We start from the raw sequence: 26,452 nt of genomic DNA on the forward strand, positions 1-26,452 counted from the left end.
TTTTCCACGACATTAAGGACGAAAACGAGCCCCACAAGAGGGCCCACAGGAATGCCAGCTCTGGCTGCTCCTGATCGTACTGACACCGTCCCACCACTCACCAGGCTGTGGCCACACTGGCATCCTTCTGGGTCCCCACGGGCTCACCTCTTGGTTCACAGCTTCTACACACTATCCCTGCTTTTTGGAGCACACTCCCTGAGCTTGTCTTCACCAGCTAACATTCCTTTGCACAGGTCTGAGCTCAAATACCAAGCTCCGAAACGGCTTCCTGGCCCCTCTATTCTAATCAGTGCCTTCCTGTTGTCCTTCCTCACAGACACATCCCAGTTGGTAACGAGCCTTCATGTAGCTCCGCCTAAGTCCTCCTCTACGCCCACCCCTGCACACCCAGGCATCTAGCACCGAGCCTCACACACAGGAAAGAGGCTCCTCCTGGGTCTGGGCTGCATGAGTGAACAGGTTCCACCCTGGAATGAGGAAGGTGGCCTTCTCAGAGCAGTGTTCTTCCTCAGGACGCTAACCAGAGAAAAGACTGTGTAGATACTGAGAAAGGTGGTGACACTGAGTTTTCCAGTCTCAATACTGACAGCAACCTGAGATAGAACCTGTGTGTCATATTACACTAGGAGAACAAGACAAAACACCCAAAATAAAACAACACCCTCCAAAAGGCCAATTCTTCTGCCCCATAAGATGATTCAGAAATTCAGGGCATTTCTCGATAACATCCCTTCTTTCCTTGCAGGGCATTTCAAGATAGAAAACGTAAAAGTCACAAAGCCTAGACATACCTATTGGCACTGTCCAAACCTGGAAAAAGAGGGGAAGGGTGGAAAGACTGTTAGTAGAATGCCGTATGCACCAAGCTTTCCCTCCCCAGGCACTTCCCCATCACCGTGGTCCCACCCTACTGGCTCCTTCCAGCTTCCCTGGTGCTGAACGTCTTTGGCCTGTGAGTTCCCCCCCGCCCTGGAGAACATTGTCAAAGCTTCAGGTGCTGTCCTTTGGGCTTTTTAATAGTGGCTGGTGCTAGTATACCCTGAGGGCATGGAATCTGTTTCTGTTCACTAAACAGAAGGAAAAAAAACCAACCCAGGGACAAACAAACATCTGAAATTCCAAACCCAAACGCTGTAGCCTACCATTGCACAGAAAAGCACACTGTTAATGTTACCCAGTTCTCCAAAGAAAAAACATAAAATACATATTTTTCCTGCTATATTCTTTATCAAATTGTATCATGGTAAATTTCAAAACATACAATAGTAGAAAGATATAACAAACCCTGAAAGCCATCACCACGATTAAGGAGATACCACATTTGGCACTCCAGCCTGGGCGACAGAGTGAGACTCTGTCTCAAAAAAAAAAAAAAAAAGAAAAGAAATGAAAGAAAAGAAAATCTTGCCTTAAAAAAAGGCCAGGCGCGGTGGCTCAAGCCTGTAATCCCAGCACTTTGGGAGGCCAAGACAGGCGGATCACGAGGTCAGGAGATCGAGACCATCTTGGCTAACATGGTGAAACCCCGTCTTTACTAAAAATACAAAAAATTAGCCGGGCGTGGTGGCGGGCGCCTGTAGTCCCAGCTACTCGGAGGCTGAGGCGGGAGAATGGCATGAACCCTGGAGGCGGAGCTTGCAGTGAGCAGAGATCGCGCCACTGCACTCCAGCCTGGGCGACACAGCCAGACTCCGTCTCAAAAAAAAAAAAAAAAAAGGAGATACCACATTTTGCTGGTCTTATCTATCCATTTTTGTTTTCTTTTGTTTGTTTTTGAGTATTTTAAAACAAATATCAGGCACCATATTTTGTCATGAAGTCCACCAGGAGGGAACAGCTTTTAACTCAACGCCACGGCAGGCACACATTGCTCTGGGTGTCTGACGGCAGTTCCTTATTCAGCAGTGAGCCACCAAGTCAGGTTCTCTGGTCAGGACAGGATTTCTTGTTTTAATGATGTCAAGTGAAATAGAGAATACCAGCGCGCACTGTGCACAGCACAGTCAGGATGGTTTCCTGAAACTTGCTTACCTACGTATATACGTTCTGGGTTGCAACGTACTGTGAAATATGTTTCTCTCTGTAGATTGTGAAAAATATCCAGGCCAAAAAAAGTAACAAGAGCAAGGAGGAATCGTTTCTGAGAAGAAGGAGATGCAGAAGAGAAAAATCAGAAGAAAAGAGGGGGACAAAGAAGGAGGAAGGACTGAAAGCCACTTCCCTTCCTGACCCCCGAGTTCCTGCTCCAGTAAAGTGACATGCAGCCCCTTCCCCATCCACGCACTCCCTCCTCAGCCTGGACTTCCTTGACCTCCTGGAAGAAACAGCCTGGACCTCCTCAGGAACCAAGGAAGTGTAAGGAGGAGACGTGTTCAACGAGATTTCCAAGGAAGAACTAACAGGGCTGATGACTCAGGGAGAAAGAGGCAGGGGTCACAAGGATGCTGGAAAGTCCAGTCTGGGTGTGAAGAAACATGGGAACCCTGGTAGAGGGAGTCAAGTCAAAGGATCGCCTGACTTGAAGGACAGAGTAAACTTTGAGTAAATTCTGGGCAGGTTAAATTTGGGGTGATGGCAAGATGTTAGCAATGTTCATTCTTCCAGTTGGCAATCACAGGTACAAAAGCAAGTCCGGGTGAGATGAAAGGACTGAAGACATGGAGGGGGAGAGCAGGGGAACACAAGGGAAGGTGGCAGCCAAGCGCAGGGCATCTTCCCCGTGGCCAGGTCTGTGCTGCCCCTGCTCACCCTTTCTTCTTGTCAAAGACCTGCCCCTGGTGGCCGGGCAGGGTGGCTCACGCCTGTAATGCCAGCACGTTGGGAGGCCAAGGCAGGCAGATCACTTGAGGTCAGCCTGGCCAACATGGTAAAACCCTGTCTCTACAAAAAATGCAAAAATTAGCCAGGCGTGGTGGCACGTGCCTATAGTCCCAGCTACTCAGGATGCTGAGGCAGGAGAATCACTCGAACCTGGGTGGCAGAGGTTGCAGTGAGCTGACGTCATGTCACTGCACTCTAGCCTGGGGGACAGAGCAAGACTCTGTCTGAAGAAGAAAAAAAAAAAAAAAAAAAGATCTGCCCCTGGGGAGTGCCTGGGTGTGTGAGTGGGCCACGTGTATACACACACAGGTGCGCAGTGAACAAGCAGCTCCTCTAGGAGGGTGTGGCACCAGGCAGGGATCGTTCTGCACTAGCCCTCCACTGGTCGATACCTTGGATGGAAAGTTCAGCTGACATCGAGGCCTTGCCTGACCCGTTCACCACCAGGCATGTGTATACTCCCACATCATCTTGGTTGACTCCATGGATTTCCAGAACCTGCATCCCATTCTTCTCAGACATAGACACACGGGCACTCGGCTGCAGTGGAACGTTTCCCTGTGGATGGCAATGGGGTAACTTGGTCATACCAATCTGCTTCCCTTCTGGCTGTGTCCTCCTGCCTCCTGCCAATCCTGGCGGGACAGACTCCAGAGCCTGGGCAGCAGCGCCCTCTGCTGTGGGCCCTGTCAATGCGCTCAGAGAGCCGACTTTAAACAGTTCAGGGGCCCTGATTTGAGGTCTATGGATGTGGTGTGGTGCTCTGTCCCACTTAGAGCAGATGCCTGGAAACAGTTTCAAAAGGAGGTTGAGTTTGAGGTAGGAAATCCCATATTCCTCACTTCAGTTTTTCCTTAGCTCCTTTTAGTCTTTTCCTAGGGGAATTCAAGAGAATTACGAAGCAGGTAAAAGGTGTCAATACCCACTTTTACCCAGGCATTCCATCTCCGAAAAACCTATTCCCCTGGCCATGACTCTACCTGTTCCCCTTGGATCCTTACTGCCCTGTTTAACAGCCATCCCCAACCCCATGCCACTGCCTCCCTTGCCCGCCCACCTCTCCCACTGAAGCTTCACTTCCCTCAGCCCTGAATGATTTATAAATCCCTTCCACATGGAGCCTCCTGACAATATTTTGAGGCAGGTGGTATTATTTCTATCTCACAGATAAGGAAACCAGGGTTCCAAGAAATCAAATGACTTATCCAGCTTCACAGGCTTTATAAACCAGGGAGCTGTGGCTTGACATCTAGTACCCTAACTTCACAGTCCACTCTCTTGAGATTGTCAGGCTTGTCTTGACTCAGAAGTTTTCTGTTATCTTGTGAGTGTGAGAAGTGTCAGAACACTGTGTTCTGAGTAACAGAGGGAGAGCTGTAATGGGGGCAGGAACATGCATCACTAACAAACATACAGAGAAACCCCTGAGAACTACCTGAAACAGGAGGAACAGAATCAAAAGACTCCTACTAGTTGAAGGGTCTAACCCTGAATTTTCAGGGTCCCTAAGGCTGTGATATGGTTTGGCTGTGTCCCCACCCAAATCTCATCTTGAAATGTCACTCCCATAATTCCCATGTGTTGTGGGAGGGACCCAGTGGGAGGCAACTGCATCATGGGGCGGGTTTCCCCATGCTGTTCTCATGATAGTGAATAAGTCTCACGTGATCTGATGGTTTTACAAAGAGTTGTTCCTCTGCACATGCTCTCTTGCCTGTCACCATGTAAGGCATGACTTTGCTCCTCATTCGACTTCTGCCGTAATTGTGAGGCCTCCCCAGTCATGTGGAACTGTGAGTCCATTAAACCTCTTTCCTTTATAAACTACCCAGTCTTGGATATGTCTATTAGCAGCATGAGAACAGACTAATACAGGCTGGATCAGGGTCAGGGCAGACAGAAACCTCACCTTGAGCCAGGTGACCTGCGGCTGGGGCCGGCCAGTGATCTTGCAGGAGAATCGTCCCATCTGTCCTTCTTTGACCACAACTCGGCCCAGCTTGGTAGCAAACTTTGGTGGGCACTCCCCCCAGATGCTAGGACGGGTCTCCACTGCTGGAGCTGAAAATTTATCCCTGTAAGGAAATTGGCAGAGAATCCAGTCCCAGACAAGGCAGCAATTCAACCGTCCTCTCTCCACCTCACCCAAAGGCACTAAGTTGAGGTCAAAAGCCATCAAAGTGTAGCCTTCCCAATTTTATGCCTCAGAAACTTTCTCATGCTCTCTCTAGAAAAATGTGTGGCACCAAAACCTATTTCCTCTACCTCTTGGGCATGCAGCTAGACTTCATTTACTAGCCTGCCTTGCAGTTAGGTATGCCTGAATTTCACTAAGCTCTGGCTGAAAGCCTGGATTTTGGCTGGGAAACCATAAGTGGAAGAGCTGTATGCCACTTCCAGGGCCGACTCCTAAGAAACTCCTGTGAGGATCTGCAGTCCCTCGTCCACTCTGCTGGTGAGATGCAGAAGGCCCAGCACGGGCTCAAGGGCACAGAAGATGAAGCTATAAAATGGAAGAAGCCTGGGCTCTTGGAAGATAATGTGGAAGGTTCTCCACCTGTTCCAGGATATCTGAATTGAACTTTCCTTGAGTAAGAAACAAACTTTCCCTGGGTTGAGCCATTGTGATTTGAGGCTTGTCCGTTACAGCAGCTACTGTTACCCGCCTCTTCTGGGTTTGCTTATTTCAATCTTCTGACTACTGCCTTGATTGTTAGAGTCCATTGCAGACTCTGGCCACCTCTCCCACTTCCTTAGCATTTAGCAGCTGGGCCAGTCAAAGGCGCCAATCACAGAGGCAGCCAGGTGAGGAGGTGCTGCGTAAATTACATATCTCATTGCACTAGGCTCCGCACTGTGGTTGTTATAACCTAGGAGAGCCAAGAAGACTTACTCCCCAGACCTATCCTGCTCAAGTCAGCAGGAAAGCGATCCAACCCTTACTCTGTCTTGAACATCCAGGACTTACCCCAAAGTTTTGGAAACAGCAGGTTGACCAAGTTGCTTTGCAAAACTTCCTGCAAGAAAAAGGGTTGATGAGTCAGGTCTGAGCCACAAACTTGGAGCAATGAAAGTGAAAAAGATTGAACAGCAGGGGTGGGTAGGATAGTGATGGTGATTATTAATCTTGATTGAGCATGGGCTGTGTCACTATGGATACTATGGTAGGTGTTTACATACATTGTCATGTGAATTTCTTGCAACAGTTTTATAAAGCTGATACCACATTATCCTATTTGTTAAACAGATGAGGGAAATAAGATTCAGAGAATTTAAGTCATCCACACATGGTCATAGAGTCAGTAACAGTGCAGAAATTCACCCAGGTCTGCTAGATTCTAGAACTCTCAACCACCTGCTGAGTTGTTAGGTGGCATGCTCTACTTTCCATTTTGGGGATTATTTGGGGTGATCCAGGACCTCTCCAGAACATTTTCTCAGTGAAAGGGAGGGAGATGTCCATGCCTATCTCTTACCACATTTGTTCTTGACTGACACAATCAACACTCCATTCTTCCACTTAAGGCCTGGCAAGTAGCAGTAAGCTGAAAGGGAGCAGGACAGATCACTGCAGATAAGCTACAGCAGAGCCAGCACCTCCTGCAGAATCTGCAGTGCTGCCACACTGAGCACTGTCAGTCCTGGGCAAGGCGCTGCTATGCTGGGCACTGCCAGTCAGTCCTAGGTGAGATGATGCGGCCGTAGTAGGCACTGTCCTACTGGGTGCTGCTGATCCTGGGTGAGCTGCCGCCATGCTAGGCAGGAAGCCATTAAATAGCAAAGCCAGCAAAGCAGCTGGGGTCAGCTCCTTCCATCCAGCTCCTGCAGCTGGGAGGGATGATTAACAATGTGACCACGAAATAACTCTAAAGTAGTGGGAGTTTTATTTTGAGGGGTGTGGTGGGAGGAATAGGTCATTTTTGAGATGATGATCACCCTGAAAGTTGTTCTCCTTTTGCTACAAGCTGGGGATGCTTATAAAACCCTACCCCAGGGAGGGTGGAGTCATCCTCTGATATCAGCAGACAGTTGCTGTGGGGAATTTGCAGGGTGTTTACTGCAAAAGGGTAAACTTCCTTAACTTTGATCACATTTATATGACTGTGTAAGAACATAGGTGTGGAGGAGAAAAATCATGGCTGAGCATTTTCATCAGCCACACCTGGTTTAAGGTTCCACCAGAACCTTAGTGAAAAGGGATTAATAACAAACACTCGCATCACATTTAAGGTGTGGCTCCATATAACTGGTGATTACTATACAGGCATTTCTGTTTAATATTACTTAGTGAGCTCTGTATAGTTTTCATTTTTTAAAGTGTTTTGGTTTTTGTCATTCCTCTCTATTCAAAAGTAACTTCTAAATTGATAAAAGGAGAGATTTATTTTGAAAGGACCCAACTGACAGTCAAGATGCTGGACCCTCAGACGCTGCCGGAGGCAGAGCCAACTGTCCAGTCCTTCAGGAAATATCTGAGCGAGGGAAAACCATAAGCTTTAAAGACGCTCTGCTCTTGGGCCAGCACCTCCATTTCTGTGATTCCATTCAAAGGAAACAACGCTCAAGTTAGAAAAGAAAGTTTACACAGGTATTCGCTTTGATCTTGTTTGTAATAGTGAAAGTTAGAAGCAACATAAATGTCACTGAGTAGGAAGAAAATAAGTAGTTAGGTAAAATGTACAATTAGACGTCTTATTCTGCCATTAAATTATGTTCAAGAATATCTGAAACGTGCAGGTACATGTTAGGATACTATCTCATTCATTCCTCAGCACACTCCACATGGGCTGTGATCCTCTCTGCGCCACTGGGCTCCATCCCAACCACAATCTTGTCAAACCCAATGGTTGACACTCTGTCTCCATCTCACTCAGAAGCTCAGTAGCATTTGACACAAGGTCCCACTCCCCTTCAAAGTGCTTTCTCTTCTAGACTTTCCTGCTTTTACCAGGTTATCCATCTTCTCTCAACCTCCTTCTCTGCTCAACCTCTGCATGCTGGGGCACCCTAGGGCTGAGTCCTGGGCCTCTCCCCAGCTCCATCTAATTTCCCCCAGGAGGTCTTAGTCCCATAACTTTAAATATCATCTATATGCTAAAGACCCCAACCCATATCCCCACTGGAACTTTTTATTCACTCATCAGAGGTATCCAGAACAAATCCCAGCACATTGTAGGTATTTAAATATTTGTTAAATAAATACATTTTGTGCAGAAAAAGCAGCATACGAAATTACCTATTTAATGTGATCATAATTAGGTAAAACTAAAATACCCAAAGACAGGAAAATGACCAGAAGAAAAGGTATCATGTTATTAATACTGATTATTTTGGGGGTGGTGGGACTCGGAGTAATTTTATTCAGCTGTATTTTCTAAAACCTATAAATACAATGGTAAAGAAGAAACAAAACATGAAAAACATCATCTAGTTGCAAAAAAAGGGGCAGGGAGGAAGAAGGTAAAATCTGGCATCCAAATAGAGGATGGATAGGGCCTTCTAAACATGCTCTATACAACAGCATTATCCAGGCTCACCACAAAATATCTGTGTACCATCCATTGCACTACCCATGCTACTGTATCAGTCGTTTCATCTGGGAATAAGGATTTCATAAAAATTAGACTAATCAACTGATAAATGGTTAAACAAAATGTGGTGTATCCATACAATGAAGTATTATTCAGCTGTAAAAGGAAGGAAGTACTAACACGTGGTACAACATGGATGGACATTGAAAAAGTGCACTAAGTGAAGGAGCTGACCCCAAAGGCCATGCATTATAGGACTCTGTTCATATGAAATGTCCAGGAGAGGCAAATCCATAGAGAAAGATGGTGGTTCATAGTTGCCAGGAGCTGGGGGAGGAGGGGATGGGGAATTAATGTTCAATGGTTACGGGGTGTCCATCGGGGGTAATAAACAAGTCCTGGAATGAGACAGCAGTGATGGCTGCACAACACTGTGAATGCACTTAATGACAATTGTACACTTTAAAATGGTTAAAATGGTAAATTTTATGTTAGGTATGTATATTTTACCACAATAAAAAAAATAGACTGAACATTTTAAAAAGTCTTGGGAGCTAAGCATCTTAATCCAAAAGGCTTAAGTTCCTTTGTTCCTTAAAAAATAAAATAAAAGCAAAAACATGGCACTTCCCCAAAGAATAGCAAAAGAATGCTGGAGAGAGATACCTCTATGTCAGGGTAAGAGGGTATGATGAAAACGTAACACATAAAGCAGTCAGCTAAAAATGGAACTGATGGATGCTATTTTAATATGAGTTAAGAGAGAGTTCACATGTCTGTTAACTCATATTAAAGAATTTGGGCTAAAATTACTAACAAAAAGAATTTGGGCTAAAATTACTAACAGGGTCTATTTATAGGAAAAATCTGAAGTTGCAAATTGTTAGATAAGGCAAAATTAATTTTGTAAAAGTATGAAAATCTGGCAGAACAGTAAGGTTATGTAGAAAAATAAGTGGAAAGGGGATTAAAGTAGAAATGCAAAAAATAGAAGAGTGAGTTAAGAGAATTGGTGAGGACAGAAGCAAGTTGCTGGGAAAAAGGAGAGACCAAGACACTGATGGTATTTGATCTTAGATTTTTCAAAGACAAGTAAAAGAGAATGCTGGCAGGTCTTAGGATTGGGAAGTTCAGTGGTGGAAGGGATAAAGCAGACCTAGCTCTGTTTGTCAAGTGATACAGAAACACTGAATCGGGTCAGAACATACTGCTCAAAAAGTGAATAATGTGATCAAAATTGAAAGGAGCCGAAATGCTTCTAAAAATGTGTGGCGATATAATTTATCATCCAAACACAGACTCTCAACACTGAGAGAGATGCAATTAATAATTATGCCAGGATAACAGGAGAAAGCTAGGACTATTGCAGGAAAAGTGGGGTGCAGTCACCCTACTTATAACCAACTTCAAAGTGTTTTTTGAGGATTACTTAAAATAGTGGTTTTCCACTCTATCAGAACAAATATCTGCTTTTTATAACACATATTAACTGATACCCCATGCCACCCTGATCAAAATTCCCTTCTTATCACACATATACATATGTGATAATTTCAAAAAGAAAATAAATGTAAAGCCTTAACTAAAGCATTACAGTGATATAGAGGGAAAGTGAATTATAAAAATGTGGATTTCAATATGCAACTGTTCAAGTATGACCATTTCAATATGTCAGTGCTCAGGCACATTAGAAGACAATGAAATGGCTGATACTTGCATTAACTCCTAATGCATGTTTAGATCTAAAAGTGAGTGATGAAAAATCATACTGTACAAGTAGCATAACAAAGCGAAACAGCACAGGTCTACAAGTGGACACTAGAATACTCAACTAGAAAGATGTATTATATAAAAAAGAAAGAAGAAAATAACTTTAAAAGAAGATAACATAGCAAGACAAGTTATAGACCACTGAAGTAGAGAACATTTTTAGAAAGATGATTAATGTATTAATGTGGTGTTAAAACAGTTCTCCGTTTTATGATATGGGGTTGAGTAGTAAAAAAGATATCACAGTAAAAGTTATCACAGGATTTCAAGGTAAAATCCCACCTTACCTTGAAATATACATTCAGTGAATGGTTTGGACGAAGGAACAGTGATAATAACAAGAGACTATAAAGAAGACATGTGTTAGGATGAAAACAGCAGTCATCTCCAAAAAATAATGTCAATACATAATCCTTCTACAATATAGATTTATTACTGTTCCCCAAAGTTTTAAAAAATGTGAGATGGCAATAAAAGTCAATAAGACGCCTATATTTTATGCATCTCCATTAACTTAATACTATTTGCTTCTAATATTAAGAGTTTTAAGTCTCCTCTGGTCCACATTTTCAGGGCAATAGTGTAGTAACAGCACTATCTATATATACAATTATACGAGGTAATTATAGATATAGATAGAAATGTTACATTTCATTTAGTAGAAAATTTGTGCAGAGTAAATTTTTCAATAATTTTGGAGCTATAGCTTCATTCCTTTTAATCTTCCCTCTAGACGATGACCATTTCTTCAGTTACTGGGCTTGTTTTACAATGTCTTGAAGAGTTTTTTTTTTTTTTTTTTTTGGTATTATTGAAGACTAAGGAACCACCAATTTATATATTTGTGGCGTCTGTTCTGGTAGGATTGTGAGGAACTGGGAAAATATTCTTGCTGTGAAGCCCATCCTGTACCCCTAGTGCTTGCCCCCTAAATCCGGCAACTCTCCCAATTACTGGGAAACCAAAAGGACCACCATCTCCTAAGTGCCCCCTAGAGGGTGATACTGTCTCTGTTTAGGGCCAGTGGCTTAATAAAACCTCTGGAGAAGTGCCTAGAACCAGAATTTCTGGTTGAATATTAAACTTGGTATTGAAGCAAAAAGGAATGAAAAAAGTCAAAACTAAAGGTCACTGAAATTGCTCAATGTGAATAACATTTTTGCAGAAATTCTCCTTTTTGAAGCACTCTGCCTTTCTTTTAAGGCTCAGATATTATTCTGGATTTTATTGTACATGTCAGTCAGCTTGTTGAAGCTCTGACTAGTGCTTATATATACTAGGAACTGAATCCCTTTCTTAGTACAGGGGATGAAGTCCCAAAGGCAGATACAGAGGCAGTCAACAAATATTTACTGAGCTCTTTCTACAGGGCAGACCTATCATGGCTCAGGCCCTGCGCTAGTTTCCTTACCCTGGGGATTCAGTAACTGATAAAAAGAGACATGTCTTGCCTTCATGGAGCTTACAGTTCTAGTGGAGAAGAAAAACATTTAAAATACTGATTTACAATTTATTTCTTTATTTTTATTTTTTATATATTTTTGAGATGGAGTCTCATTCTGTCGCCCAGGCTGGAGTGCAGTGGTGTGATCTCGGCTCACTGCAGCCTCCCCATGCCGGGCTCAAGTGATTCTCCTGTCTCAGCCTCCTGAGTATCTGGGATTATAGGCACCCGCCACCATATATGGCTAATTTTTATATCTTTAATAGAGATGGGGTTTCACCATGTTGGTCAGGCTGGTCTCAAATTTCTAACCTCAAGTGATCTGCCCACTTTGGCTTCCCAAAGTGCTGGGATTACAGGCGTGAGCCACTATGCCCAGCTTTATTTATAATTTAAACACAAATAAGTTCAAGTACAAAGAACTGTGAAGCCAGGCATGGTGGTATGTGCCTGTAGTCACAACTTCTCAGGAGGCTGAGGCAGGAGGATTGCTTGAGGCTAGGAGTTTGAGCTTTATTGTTCTTTATATCCCAGCACAAAGTTCAGTAAAATCTGAGGAATGAAGAAGAGGCTAGAACTATAAGCAACTGGGAAAAGCCTAAATCCACAAAGGGCCGGGGGTGGAGATGGGAGAAAGAGGTGGAGGAATATGAGATGGAAAAAGAAGGAGGCAGCCTCAGTGGCAAAAATCTAAGTTGGGCCAGCAAGGGCAACCCATGCATATTTTGGAGGGAAAAAGAGGCAAAGGCAAAGTGGATGGTGAAGCTAAAGGAGGGAAGAGTCCACCTAAGGAAATTTGGAAGTCATCCTTCAAGAACAGAATGAGGCCGGGCATGGTGGCTCACGCCTGTAATCCCAGCACTTTGGGAGGCTGAGGTGGGCGGATCAAGAGGTCAGGAGTTCGAGACCAGCCTGACCAACATGGTGAAACCCCGTCTCTACTAAAAATACAAAAACTAGCTGGGTGTGGTGGTGTGCACCTGTAATTCCAGCTACTCAGGAGGCTGAGGCAGCAGAATCATTTGAACTCCAGAGGCGGAGGTAGTGGTGAGCCAAGATCACGCCAAGCCAAGATTGTGCCACTACACTCCAGCCTGGGCGACAGAGTGAGACTCCATATGTGTGTGTGTGTGTGTGTGTATGTGTGTATACAGAGCCTCGGTCTGCACCGCAGTGGTTTCATGCGGGTGTAGATAGCAGGAGCTGTGGCACTGAGAGGTGGCTGGGGGTATGGGGGAGGTGTGCTTGGACCATCTGGGAGGGGAAAGCCAGGCAGATGGCTCCAGCCCAGTCAGTGTTTTCAGCAGCCCTCCAGGTGATTCTGATGCATGCTGAAGTTTGAGAATCACTGTACTAGGTGGAATATATCACATATGTAATTAAATCCCTCCTTGCTACTCCAAGAGTGGTCTGTGGACCAGCAGCATGGCATCAACTAGAGGCTAGAAGTACAGACTCCCAGGCTCTGCTCCAGACCTGTGGAATCAGCATCTGCATTTCAACCAGATTCACCAGGTGATTCTGTGCACATGCATTTGCACTAACAAATCCTGTAAGGTGGGTGATCCATCTGAGGTCTGGATCTTCTCTGGGGGCTGCCAGTTTGGCTTTCCCTGGGCTCCTGAGCTTATGTCCTTAAAGTTAACCCTTTATTACCTGCAGTGACTCTCTGGTCCTTGAAGTGTCAAAGGCCTTCTCAGACTGAGACCACTGGGGCTGGGGCACACCCACCATTTGGGCACTCACTCTACCTCATGTCCGAGGCTCACTGTGTGGATGTGTGATGACTCAGGACTACTCACCACCTGTCAGTCTGTTCTCACATTGTTATAAAGAAATACCTGAGGCTGGGTAATTTACATAAACAAGAGGTTTATTTGGCTCTTGGTTCTGCAGGCTGTACAAGAAGCATGGCACCAGCATCTGCTCTTGGTGAGGGCCTCGGGAAGCTTACAATCATGGAGGAAGGTGAAGCAGGAGCAGAAATGTCAGATGACAAGAAAGGGAGGAAGAGAGAGAAGGGAGAGGTCCCAGACTCTTTTAAACAACTAGATCTCACGTGAACTAACTAAGCGAGAACTCACTCATCACCAAGGGGATGGTATTAAGCCATTCATGGGAGATCCACCCCCATGATCTAATCACCTCCCACCAGGCCCCACCTCCAACCTTGGGAAGCACATTTCAGCAAGAGACTTGGAGGGAACAAACATCCAAACCATATCAACACCTGTTCATCCATGTGGCTTTCTCTTTTTGTTCTGTGTAAACCTTGTTTATTCCTATTCAGGTGGCAGCTTCTAGAACTGTGCTGTTCAAAACAGTAGCTGTTAGCCACTTGTGGCTACTGAGCACTTGCCATTATAGCTGGTCTGACGTGAAGTGTGCTGTAAGTGTAAAATACACCCCAGATGTTGAAGAATGTAAGATATCTCATTAGTAATTTTTATATTGATTATACATTGAAATGGAAATATTTTGGATTTAATAGGTTAAATAAAGTATTTTATTAAAATGAGTTTTACCTGATATCTGAACATGTGGCTACTAGTAAACTTAAGATTACACAACACTGGGCAATACGGTGAAACCCCATCTTTAAAAAAATAAATACATAAGGCCGGGCATGGTGGCTCACACCTGTAACCCCAGTACTTTGGGAGGCTGAGGTAGGCGGATCACAAGGTCAGGAGTTTGAGACCAGCTTGGCCAACTTGGTGAGGCCCTGTCTCTACTAAAAGTACAAAAATTAGCCAGGCGTGGTAGCACACGCCTGTAATCCCAGCTACTTGGGATGCTAAGGCAGAAGAATTGCTTGAACCCAGAAGGCAGAGGTTGCAGTGAGCCAAGATCGTGTCACAGCTTTCCAGCCTGGGTGACACAGCAAGACTCCATCTCGGAAAAATACATACATACATACATACATACATACATACATACATACATACACACACACACATAAATTAGCCCAGTGTGGTGGTACATGCCTGTAGTCCCAGCTACTTGGGAGGCTGAAGTGGGAGGATCGCTTGAGCCCAGGAGGTCAAGGCTGCAGTGAGCTGAGATTACATCACTGCACTCTAGTCGGAGCAACAGAGCGACACCTTGTCTCAAAAAAAAAACAAACAAAAAAAAAGTTTCTATATATGGCTCACATTAAATCTCTACAGGACAGGTCTGTGGTCCTCCACTGGAGAGGAAGTTCTCAGAGGGCAGTTACCATGTCTCCCTTGCTCTGCACCAAGCCTCATGACCTGCCCTCTGGAGGTGGGCAAGTGTCAGAGCTGGCTTCAGAAAGGCTTCCAGGGGCTCAGACCACGGTTGATTTCCATCATGTAAGGCCCTGAATAACTGCATGGCTCTCATCAAGGCACTCGTTCTCTTGGGGGATCTTGAATGTTTCTTGGGACTGATCACCAAATTAAAAGTCAGATGAGGAATCTTTCTCTCTTGCAGATTTCCCTTTTTAAGTAGCTCTAAGGATGCAAATGTCAGTTCAAATAATGATGAAGCTACCACTTTCTGGGTGCTATTTGCTACTAGCTGTGCTTATCCTTATACCACACTGTGGGGCAGCCATGAACTCCAAGGCACAGAAAAGGAAGGCTTAGGAAGGTTAATTTCTCCATAGTTAGAAATTAGTAGAGCTAAAATTTGATCCAAGACCATTTGACTTTCTTTCCATTGCTCAACACTGCCTCCTAAACTTGACCACTAAAGGATTATAAAACTCCACATATGAATTACACTCTGAATTCCTGGACCTCTGCTCACTCCAAGTAAGAAGCATAGCACAGAGAGCTGGAGGGAAGGCAGGTGGGCTGTTAGTTTTCCTTTGTAAAGGGTTGGGCTAGCCTGGCACAGCCAACAACTTATCCATGGCAGAAGGGCCCAGAGTGGACTCTTTCAGGCCTAGGTCTTTGGGGTGGCCCCAAGTCACACATGAGCTTAAAACTGGCCTTGCTGCAGAAGCAGAATGGACATAGGACTCACACACATTTAAACAGCTGCATCCTTTAGGCTGTTCTCTATTTCCTAGAGTTAGAAGACCGAAAGCATCTTACATTTTATGTCTTAATTTTATTTTGATTAACTGTATTTCAATTTTAATTTGAGGGCCTGAGTCTCCCCAAATGAAAACCAAAGAGGAGGGGTGGGGGTGAGAGCCTTGGCCTGCTCTCCTTCCTTTACAGCCCTCAGCCTGATTCCCTTTCCCCTGCCCCGAGTACCACGAGCTACTAAACATTTCCCTGCTTGATCGTGACATCAGCTCTCACTTCCTGAATAGTGGGGACTGAAGAAAAGATTTTCATATTATCTAGGTTTTATATGCTTCCCTTGCATTCCTAACAGACTCCAGTCTTCCCTTAATGTGGATCACAGAAAACAAGGGCTTGTCCAGGTTGTAGAGACCACCAAAGTCAAACCCTTTATCCTGCAGAAAGACAGGTGCAGAGGTTTAGAGTCACATATCTCATTGGCACAAACTCATAACTCAGTGCTCCTTCGGTTTCCCCCGCTCTAAACAGGAACTCAGAAGAGGGAACACGGTAATTTTTATTTGTAGGTGTCAACACAAAGTTCGGGCACTGAAAGGGGGTTCATGTAGGGGAAAGCACAGCACCAGGATGGCAGAGCTGAGGTCCATCCTGAGGCTCTGAGCAGGAGTCACTTTCCATCTGGAATGCCCCAGCCACAAGTACTCAAAGGTCATTAGAGTAAGTGAGTCACTCAGTTAAAGAATTTAAGGAAAGCATCCAAACTATGCATGCTCTGCTCTGTGAAACAGCCTGTTGGCCCTTCTGTGGTGTGGGGAAACAGAGAAAACAGGGCAAAGGGTGGCCATTGGCCCAGGTGCACCTCGCCCCCTTCTGGAACCTTCCCTGACTACCTTAATTCTCCATCTAGTGTCCCCTGAAAGCCAGATTGGGAGGACAGTCTTCTGAAAGAGGAGAAATGAGTTTGAGCCTTGATTTATAAACTTCCATGTTTAGAAAGGCCGGGAAGGGTCAAGGGAACCTTGTGTTACTTCTGAGGGGTTGACGGACCCCATGTCCTTCCTGATATCAAGGCTTTAAATATCAGCCAGGAGCCTGAACTAGAGATATTCTTTCCAGTGGAGTGTCTTCAGCATGGCAGAAGGACACACTAGTAGCAAAAAACCATTTTACTTATGGTCCAATGCTTCTCCTGGAAGTTTTAAAGTTAACAGAATTTTTTAAAGTACAGAGCGGGGAAAAAGACAAGAATATTAGGTTGGTGCAAAAGTAATGTGGCTTTTGCAATTACTTTTAACTAATATGTTAACACATTGATGTGTTTACTTCCTACATATTTTTCTGAGTTACATAATTTTGAATAATGAGCATGTATTATTTCATAATGACGCTAAAGATGATGTTAATTATGATAAACATTGTTCATTCATTCCTCAAATATTTCAGTATCTACCATGTGCCAGGAAGCTTTCTAGATGTTGGAGATAAGGCAATGAGCAGAGAAAGTCCATCTCCTCCTAAATTTTCCATTTAGTGGTGCGGGATGAAGGAGACACTGCAATGTGAGATGGTGATACGTCCTAAAAGAAAAACCTCGAGTGGGGTGAGAGGATGGAGAATCATAGGGCTGGGATGGTCAGGAAAGGGCCTCTAAGAAGCGGACATCTGAGCACAGACCTGAAGGATGTGAAGGGAATGTCAGGTGAAGGGCTGAGGGAAGGGCTCTTCCTTTACAGAAGGAACAGCAAGGGTGAAGGCCCTGTAGCCTTGCTCAAAGAAGGGCCAGAGGCGGGTGTGACCATAGTGTGCTGAGCAGGCGCAGAGTGATAGAAGATGGGTCTGAGAGCTAGGGAGGGGCCAGATTGCGTGGGGCTCTGTAAGACCATCCTAAGGAGTCTGATTTCAGCTGCAGTGTGAGAGGAAGCCAGGGGAGGGCTCAAGCAGGAGACAGGTGATACCTAGTTTGACAAACATTGTCTCCCGGATGCCTCCCTTGTTCGCAGGGACCACATCTCTCCCATTAGATTGGAAGGTCCTGAGTTCAGGGATGGGGTGTGTTTTCTCTTGTCAGTTTATCCTTGAAGAGAGGGCTAAGGCAGGAGCTGCAGGCCTTGGGGAAACTGAGAGCTCAGCTCCCTCCTGGACTCAGGCCTCCTGGGACTCACCTTCTACTGTCAACTCCACTGTCACCTGGCGAGCACCACTGCCATTGGTGGCTTCACAGGTATACTTTCCCCTGTCCTCCTCATGGACAGCATGAATCACAAGGCTGAAAGTCCCCCGGATGCCGCAATCCAGCAGAAAGCGGCCCCCACTGGTGATGGGTTGCCCGTTTCTGTGCCACGTCACCTGGGGCTCTGGGTAACCCCGGACCTTCAAGAAAAAGAAGAAAGGGTAAGAGCCTGTATTTCATGAGTACTCTCTCTGTGTCAGGTATTGTTCTGAGTGCTTTACATGTGTTAACTCATTTAATCCTCATAACACCCCCATTTCATCCTCATTTTACAGATAAGGAAATCAAGGTACAGAGAGTTTTGGCAATTTCCCAAGGTCTCAAAGGTAGAAGGTGGCAAAGTCAGGCATCCCGGCTCCAGAGCCCACTACACAAATGACTCTCAAGCCCAGTGGCATTTTAGAATCATCCAGGGGAGCTTAAAAAAAAACACACTAGTGCCCAGGCCCCACCTTAGACCAATTAGATTAGAATCCCAGGGGGCGAGGACTGAGTATAGGGATTCTAGACCAGTGCTTCTCACTCTAACATGCTAATAAATCACTTGGTGATCCTGTTAAAATGCATATTCTGCTTCTACAGGTCCGGGCTGTGGCCTGAGATTCTGCAGTTGGGACAAGCTCACGGATGCTAATGATGTTGCTGGTCCCTGGAACTCACCTTGAGTAGCAAGGTTCAGGACCTGCACTGCCCAGCACAGTAGCCACCGGCCACAGGTAGTGATGGAGCACTCAAAATGTGCCCAGTGAGACTGAGTTGCACTGTAAGTGTGCATTACACACTGCGTTTCGCAGACAATACAAAAAAGGTCAAAATACCTCAATAATTAAAAATGTTGATTAGGTGTTGAAAAGTAGTATTTTTGATATGTTGAATTAAATGTATTAAGATTAATTTCACTTGTTTTTACTTTTTAATGTGGTCACTGGAAAAGTTACAACTACACCCAGGCCTTGTGATATTCCTATGGGGTAGTGCTTGCTCTAGACAACTCACCTTTCTCTAACTGTTGTTAGCAGTTGACATTTGCTGAGAGCTAATGCTAAGTGTTCAGCACTTCTGTAAGTACTTGGCTCATCTGAGTTTCCTTTTTTTTTCTTTTTTTTTGAGATGGAGTCTTACTCTGTTGCCCAGGCTGGAGTGCAGTGGTGCAATCATCTGAGTTTCATAGCAACCCAATCAGAGAGAAGACATCTCTCAAAAGAGGGGAAAATGCAGAGATAAATTCAAAGGAAAGAATTCACTTTGAGTTTTAGAGAAAAGAAGTTCCCCAAGGGCCTTCAAACACTTGAAACTCAGTAGACTCTTCAGAATTAACGCATCTTTGGAGGAGTAGGGTTCAGAATGGCTCACTAATGCAGAGCCAAGGACCCAGAATTGAAGACTTTAGCACTGGAAAATAGAAGGCAACATAGCAGCTTCCTGAGAACAAAGTTGTTTGCATTATGAAATGGTGTTAGTAATAGTTTTTATCCATGTATCCACTTCAAGAAAAGAGAGAATGAATATGGATGAAGCAAAACCAAAATTCACTGAATGACCCCCAGATTGCATTTACAAAGAAAGGGTTCACTGATCTGCAGCAATAATCCTCCTCCCACCCCTCTGCAAGGTCACAAAGTCATGCTATATTGACGCATATGCACACAGGCCTGGGCATCCAAATACTGTCTCTTCCCTAAGCATACTAAGGGAGGAAAGAGCAACGCTAAAAAGTGTCAGTCGTTGTCTTTGGACTGTGCTCAGTTTCCTTCCCAGGTGTTCAGCCCCTAGCCCACCCTTAGACCAGATTCTCAGTAACCAGGATGCAGATTGCTTCCTAAGGAAGGAAGCCTTGAACAACAGGGAAAACTCCCAAAGTGAACAATCCCTCTTTGATTATTCCATTTAGTCACCCCTCAGTGCCAGTTTGTGAATCTCACAACACTGCCTTTCTGTCCCCACTAATTTGTGGTCAAGCTTCAGTGAAAAAGAAACAACAATAAAACTCCAAATCAGTATCGTCCATCTTATTTACAACGTCTGGAAACAAAAATATATCCCTTTCCTATCAAAATCTAAACTATACTCATGACAGAGACTGCGTACTTTGGAGGAAATGCTGAGACTCTGGAGTGGATTCCCCAAAAGACATGTGAACAACGCCTGAAGCCATTGCAGCCTCACCAAAACAAGTGTTCCAGACCTTAGGCTGAAGTGTTGAAGGAGACCGCATCCATCGGAATACACAGGGTCTCAGCCACTGTAATATAACAGCTGTTGTCTCTGGGTGGTTAGGATTGTGGGTGTCCTCCTCTTTTCTTTTTAGTTAACTATTAGTTTCTGAGAGTTCTGCAATAGTACACCTGGCCTTTGCAAAACAGAAAAAAGAATTGTACTTAAAAAATACATTTCTTTTATATCAGTGTGTTGTATAATGAATGTATATAGCACATTCATTAATTTGTTGAGGGCCTCAAGAAATTTAAATCTAGCAGTGGAAATAAAAGAGCTATGCAAATAAATGTTATGCATGTTTGAAGGTGACAGAGGTCATGTACCCATATAAAATATGTCATCTTGTGGCCCTAAAGGCAGAAACGTTCATGCACGGGAACATCAGACAACAATTACACTGTTAAAGCATTCTTCTCATGTGAAACCCTTTCCTACAGAAGGAAGGCCCTCAGGACTCTGCACACAGTGAATCTGCAAACCATCATTGTCTTCTCCTGCACTCCATCAGGCAGGGCTGGTCTACCCATCAGAAGATGATCACACGCAGCCTCCTATCAGCTTCAGAGAAAAGGAGTGCCAAGCACTGCACCTAGGAGGAGGTAAATCATTAATGCGCAAAAGGCATCCTGGCATTCCATTAGTAAGCACACTGGCCCCCTGCAGCAGGGCTAGCTCTGGTGGCTCACTGGGCTCTGGGGCATCAATGATTAACTGGGGACATTGCAAACGTTCCAGACCTCAGGGACACGATCCCTCTGTCTCTTTCTCTTTTCCTCTCACTTTCTCCACATACCCCAAGCTTACCTCTGAAATGCCCTCTTAAAATAAATATTTAGGGATTTGAAAATATGCTGAAACTGGCATCACTTAAGAAAGTTGCAGTTCACTATGATACTTTTATAGCACACTGGACCTGAAGCAAAGGCAGGAATTTTTGTGACCTTTTCAATTCCAAGGTCTGAATGATTTGCAACTTTAATACCTGCCCTCCCAATATGGAAAATCAATCCATTTTTACTGTCTGCCACTACTCTGGGCTTCTGGGTGGTGAAGGAATAAGAAAACCAAATAACCACATCCCTGGGTTCATATCCTTGGGATGCATGACAACAGCCCTGCCCTCCCAGCTTGCTTTATCTGCTGTCATCACAGGCCTTCCACCAAGAAGTCACAGCAGGGATTTTTACAGTCAGGATCTTCATCAAGAGCACAGTAAAAACCCTTTGATCATGTAGTTTTCAGAGGGCTGCCATGTATAGACTCTACCTGACTCTTGCAGCTATGAGGGAGATGTCTTTGGTTTAGATACCCAGAAACAGAACCTCAGACAGGGCTTCAGAGACCCCTGCCTGCAAGCCCTCACCAACACTCACAGCAGCTGGGAATGGGCCTAATGAAGGCACACAGGTGGGGCACCAACAATGTCCACAACAGCTCGCAAAGCCAGTCATATTACTGGGCCCTTGCAGCCTAGAAAAGAGGCCTGGAGAATTAGATGGTTTGCCATGATCACACATGGCAGCTTAAATGGCAGATTGGAGACCATAATTTTGGTTTCCAGGTTGAGTGGTTGTCTCCATGCCTCATCGCAAATTCATGTTTTTTTGTGAGGTAAGTTCTGTAGAACCAAAAGTATTAACAAGTGTCTGTCTCTAAGAGACCCTAAATCCCTTATAGGTTAAAGCAATATCTGCTCCCCACTTTTGGAAAGTGTCAAATGGTTCACCAAAGTTATAATCACACCATAAGCAAGTCTTGGGCTACTCCCTTGGATTCGCAGTAGGACAGGATTGGTGCCTGCCAGGTGTGTACCTAAGACACCCCTGGGAGAGTCAGTGTGGTACAGAGAGGCTAGCATGCAAGCCAGGGCCTGGCACACTCTGGGCCTGGCTTGGTGTCCTAGCTTTCTTGGGTTGTAATTCCTTCCTTTTATTAAGGAGGAAATTGCTTTTGATATCTAAGTTTCCTTCCATCTCTGAAGTATTATGGTTTTAAATGGTGACCCACTTAGCTTCTTAGGGAAGATTCTTTCCTTTCCCCTGCATTCTCCTCTGTGTCCAACCCACAGCCTTAGTACACTCTAATCCTTCATATGAGAAAACCAAGTAACCACAAGAAGAAATGCTCACGAACATGAATAGACAGCCCTGAGTTTTCACCACAATGAGTTTTGGAAATGGCCCCAAAGAGGGTCACTCTAAGGAGAGAATCATATTCTTGCCACAGTAACCACATTTAATTGGAGGTTGTGTTCTTGAACAAAAGCCGGTATCAAATAAATCAAGGGCATAACCAACAACTTGTCATAAAAATAAAGATATAGTCACTATAACCCCTATAATAATTTTAAGTAGTAAAACTGTGCTCCAGCTTCATAAAATGTCCTTAAAACCCTTTATGGCCTCAAAAGGCCTTTAAAAGGAATGAGGGCTCATTCTGTGCTTGCTGAAGGTTGAGGAGAAAGCGGAGCTGCAGGCAGGCAGTCGCTTGGCTGCTGCATTCTACCTGCCTGTCTCACTTGAGAGGCAGTTTCCAGAACCTGGTGCTGCCTTGAGATTTACTTAATGACTAAAAGCAAAACATCTGTTGGAGCACTATGTTTTGGTTTTGCTCTGACGTATATCAAGGGCTTTCAACTTATCTCCAGTTGCTTAGGACAGGCTACCATAGCCTGAGCTCAAAGCAGTGGCAGATCCTTTGTCCCCATAGCCCCTCCAAGACTCAAAGCCACATATCCATCTTCTCCAAGCTTGGAGACTAGCAGGAATAGGGTGACTGTGCTGATTCTGCAGATCTGCCGCACGTCTTTTGCGTCTGGCAGGGCCTGGCGCAGTGCACACACTACAAACCCACACAGCTGCAGGGCACAGCTGCCGTGGGCCAACTGCAGACAGGTCAGATGAGTAGGAAGAAGGAACTGAGGCTCTACCCACGTCAGGGATGGAGGAAGACCAGGAAGGAGAGAAAGCAGGATTGAGCTGAGGCCAGGGAGAAAACAGACTGCCCAGCAGGGCACTGGGGATTGGGAAGATGCACCAAGAAGATATGAATAGTGAGCTGAAGAATCTTTAGGACTGGGAACAACAGACCCAAGGGGCTGTCAATGAGTGTTTACTTGATTAAGTAACTGAATGGATGCTGGGAAAGGCTGGACCTGGAGGAGGGGACATTAAAGAACTCTTCTGGATGGACATCTCCCCTAAACTGACAAAGCCTCATTCTGCAACACTGTCTATGTATTCATGATTGCTGCCTGCCTGTAGCACATTACTCTGAACTTCTTACCCTGTTACAACTGTTGTTTCTCCTATGACAAAAGACTAGAAGAGGACTGCTGACTAAAAACTGAAAAATAGTAGGAAATAAAACCAATGGTGCTGAGGGATTCACTGAAGAAGAATCTATCTTCTTCTGCCCCATCTCCAAGTATAAGCTCACTCAGATAATAAATGGACATGGTTGCACAAAAAAAAAAAGAAGGAAAATATTAACACCCCAAACAAATCAGACCACAGAAAATGTCTATAAAACTTACCTCATGGGTATGTTATGAGGGTGAAGAGTGAAGAGTGAGCCAGGGGCATGGCATGACCAAGCTTCGGAGCCTGCGTCTGTGTCAGCAACTGGCACTCAGCCCCATAAGCAGGCAGGCACTTAATTAAGGCTTTGAATAATCCCATTGCCAACAGTCAAAAGCCTTAACTAAACCCACAGAACCCATCAGGAAGAGATCATACCAGCTAAAAACAGCAATTAGTGAGAGGCTTAAACTCCTGGGCACTCCCCACCCCAAGCCCAACTTGTAAACCAGTGAGGACAGAAGTGCTTCCGTGGAAATTAAACCAGCATGCAGAGAATCGTTCCTCTGAATGGCTCAGCAAACGCCATGTGGGTCTCCAGGGACAGATGCTCAAAGTCTCTTTCTCTGTGATCAGCCACTCTCACTTCCTATGGCATGCTTTCTTATCCTATGACCCGAGACATAGGAATCCCTGCACCTCGACATCTGCAAGGCTGAGGACTTGCTTCTGTCACTGAAAACACAAGGCAAGTTATAGCTCTGTAGCTGGGGGTTACAATTCAAGCCCTTGTGGACCGCTTAATCAAAGGTTGCTTTTATCTAGACCAACCTTATCAACACATGCAACTTTTTGATTCCCTTTTCAGGATATAAGCATCTAAAACCCTTTGGAGAAGCCCAACAAAGACACAGATTTTTTTTTTTTTTTTTTTTTTCTGAGACAGGCTCTCACTCTGTTGCCCAGGCTAGAGTGCAGTGGCACAATCAGCTCATTGCAGCCTTGAACTCCTGGGCTCAGGTGATTCTCCTATCTCAACCTCCCAACTGGCAGGGACTACAGGCATATGCCACTATGCCCAGCTAATTTTTTGTACATTTGTAGACATGGGGTTTTTCCATGTTGTCCAGGCTGGTCTTGAACTCCTGGGCTCAAAAGATCTGCCTGCCTTGGCCTCCCAAAGTGCTAGGATGATAGGTGTGAGCCACTGTGCCTGGCCAAAGACATAGAATTTTAAGTGCAATGGGCAACCTCTCATGTTGATACTTTCCTTATTCCCCTAAATGCATTGTTTTCATAGCAAAACAGGTGTCCTTCTGGTTTAACTCCCAGCCCTTCTGGGACAGTTGTGGGGCTCCAGCCTTTCCGGAACCTCTACACAAAACTTTGGGATTCTGGCTGTACTCTCTCTCGCCATGGGTCTCCACGGATACTGTGTCTTCAGCTGGAGGAGCAAGCCCAGGAGATCATTCTTCTGTGGCAGCTCTCTAGTTTCTGCTACCAAATTGAGATGCACTCTCAGACATATTAAGTATTAATGAGAGGCATGTGGCATTGCAGAGGTTTAACAAATTAATGCTGTGGTTTGGCGTGGTTTTGATTTGCTAGGCTCTCCTGCCTGCCAGTGTAAGCAGCATTCCTCTCCTTTGGAGGAAGTGCCCCCTCCCTTTCCACCTATTATGTGTGAGACCCAGTGGGGATGCCAACTGGTAAAATGCCTCCTGGCCAAAGCACTTGGTCTCAAACAATGGGCATATGTTCCAAGCCAGTCAATGAGAGATCTTCCCTGCAATTTTATCTTTGAATATTGAGAGACCAAAGCTCTTTTCACAGAGACCCAAAACTGGTAAGATATAAGACTTGGGTTATCTGCAGTCATTTTCTCCCAACCCCCATTATCCATTTTCTTGCCTCCTCCCAAAAGGCGGAAGCCATCTGGAGAATAAGAGCTGATATATACAGTGAAGAGAAGAAATGGAGACAGTTGACAGAGTTGTAGTAGACTCTGGACCCACTCAGGTATATGAGACAATCCATCTCTTTTGCTTAACCTAGCTGGAGTTTCTGTCACCTGCAAAAAAAAGTCCCACCTACTTACTTCAAGAAGGTATATGGCCTTTGGAGTCAGACAGATCCATGTGCGAATGTGGGCTGTATCAATCATCAGCTGCCCGACATTGAGCATGTTACTTTTTGGCTCTGAGTTTACATAACTGCAAAGTGGGGATGATACCAGAATCTACTTCCATGGAGATGTATGTATGTATGTATGTATGTATGTATGTATGTATGAGACAGAGTTTTGCTCTTGTTGTCCAGGCTGGAGTGCAATGGCACAATCTCGGTTCACTGCAACCTCTGCCTCCCGGGTTCGAGTGACTCTCCTGCCTCAGCCTCCCGATAGCTGTGATTACATGCATGCACCACCATGCCTGGCTAATTTTGTATTTTTAGTTGAGACGGGGTTTCTCCATGTTGGTCAGGCTGGTCTTGAACTCCCAACCTCAGGTGATCCACCTGCCTTGGCCTCCCAAAGTGCTGGGATTACAGGCGTGAGCCATCACGCCTGGCTGAGAAGTTTACAATTAAATGAGATAGCACATGTACAATACCACATTAATAGATTCTAAAGATTAGACTCTTCCTCTCTTCTTTTCTTCAAAGTCAATAATTTTTTTTTTAATAATGAGATACCCTAAACTCCATTTCTCTCCCAGCTTTGTTAATGGCATGAAACTACTTCTGCCCTAAGAAATATCAGAACATAGAAACTTCTGGGCTTGGTATGCCTCATCTTACACAACTGGCATTCTTAGAGACAACGTCAAGGCATCACACTCTTAACTAAGTAAAAATCTAACACTTTAACTGAGAACATTCTGCTCTGGTTGAATTGGCTTATTGTTTTTATTTAAAGACAGAAAACCAATTTGAAAAGTGATCCTTGTTTTTATGTATTATTAAAAAACATTTTAAAACAAATATCCAGTCTGCAGTTCTACTGTGCCATTATTCCACTCCCAAAATACCATTTGAGCCTTGGAGACAGAGACCATCCCCTGGATTTCTGCCTCACTGACTAATGCAGCCCTGGAATTTCAAGAGGGATGGGTGAGTGTCAGGAAATAAATCTGGAT

The 26,452-nt window shown here is 44.7% G+C and overlaps 1 protein-coding gene across 4 annotated transcripts in view; it reads right to left on the reverse strand.

Moving 5' to 3' along the window:
* Positions 1-26,452, reverse strand: part of MYLK (myosin light chain kinase) — a 223,453-nt gene that overhangs the window by 122,469 nt on the left and 74,532 nt on the right. For 3 of the 4 annotated variants that reach the window (XM_030942155.1, XM_030942139.1, XM_030942145.1), the window contains exons 3-7: positions 17,732-17,939; positions 5,792-5,840; positions 4,733-4,898; positions 3,216-3,381; positions 795-813 (exon numbers count right to left, since the gene is read on the reverse strand). In XM_030942155.1, the coding sequence (XP_030798015.1) occupies positions 795-813; positions 3,216-3,381; positions 4,733-4,898; positions 5,792-5,840; positions 17,732-17,939 (608 nt within the window). The remainder of the gene's footprint in view (positions 1-794; positions 814-3,215; positions 3,382-4,732; positions 4,899-5,791; positions 5,841-17,731; positions 17,940-26,452) is intronic. The other variant, XM_030942161.1, reaches the window with a different exon arrangement.

This window comes from Rhinopithecus roxellana, chromosome 1, assembly GCF_007565055.1.
Source record: "Rhinopithecus roxellana isolate Shanxi Qingling chromosome 1, ASM756505v1, whole genome shotgun sequence".
Taxonomy (NCBI): domain Eukaryota; kingdom Metazoa; phylum Chordata; class Mammalia; order Primates; family Cercopithecidae; genus Rhinopithecus; species Rhinopithecus roxellana.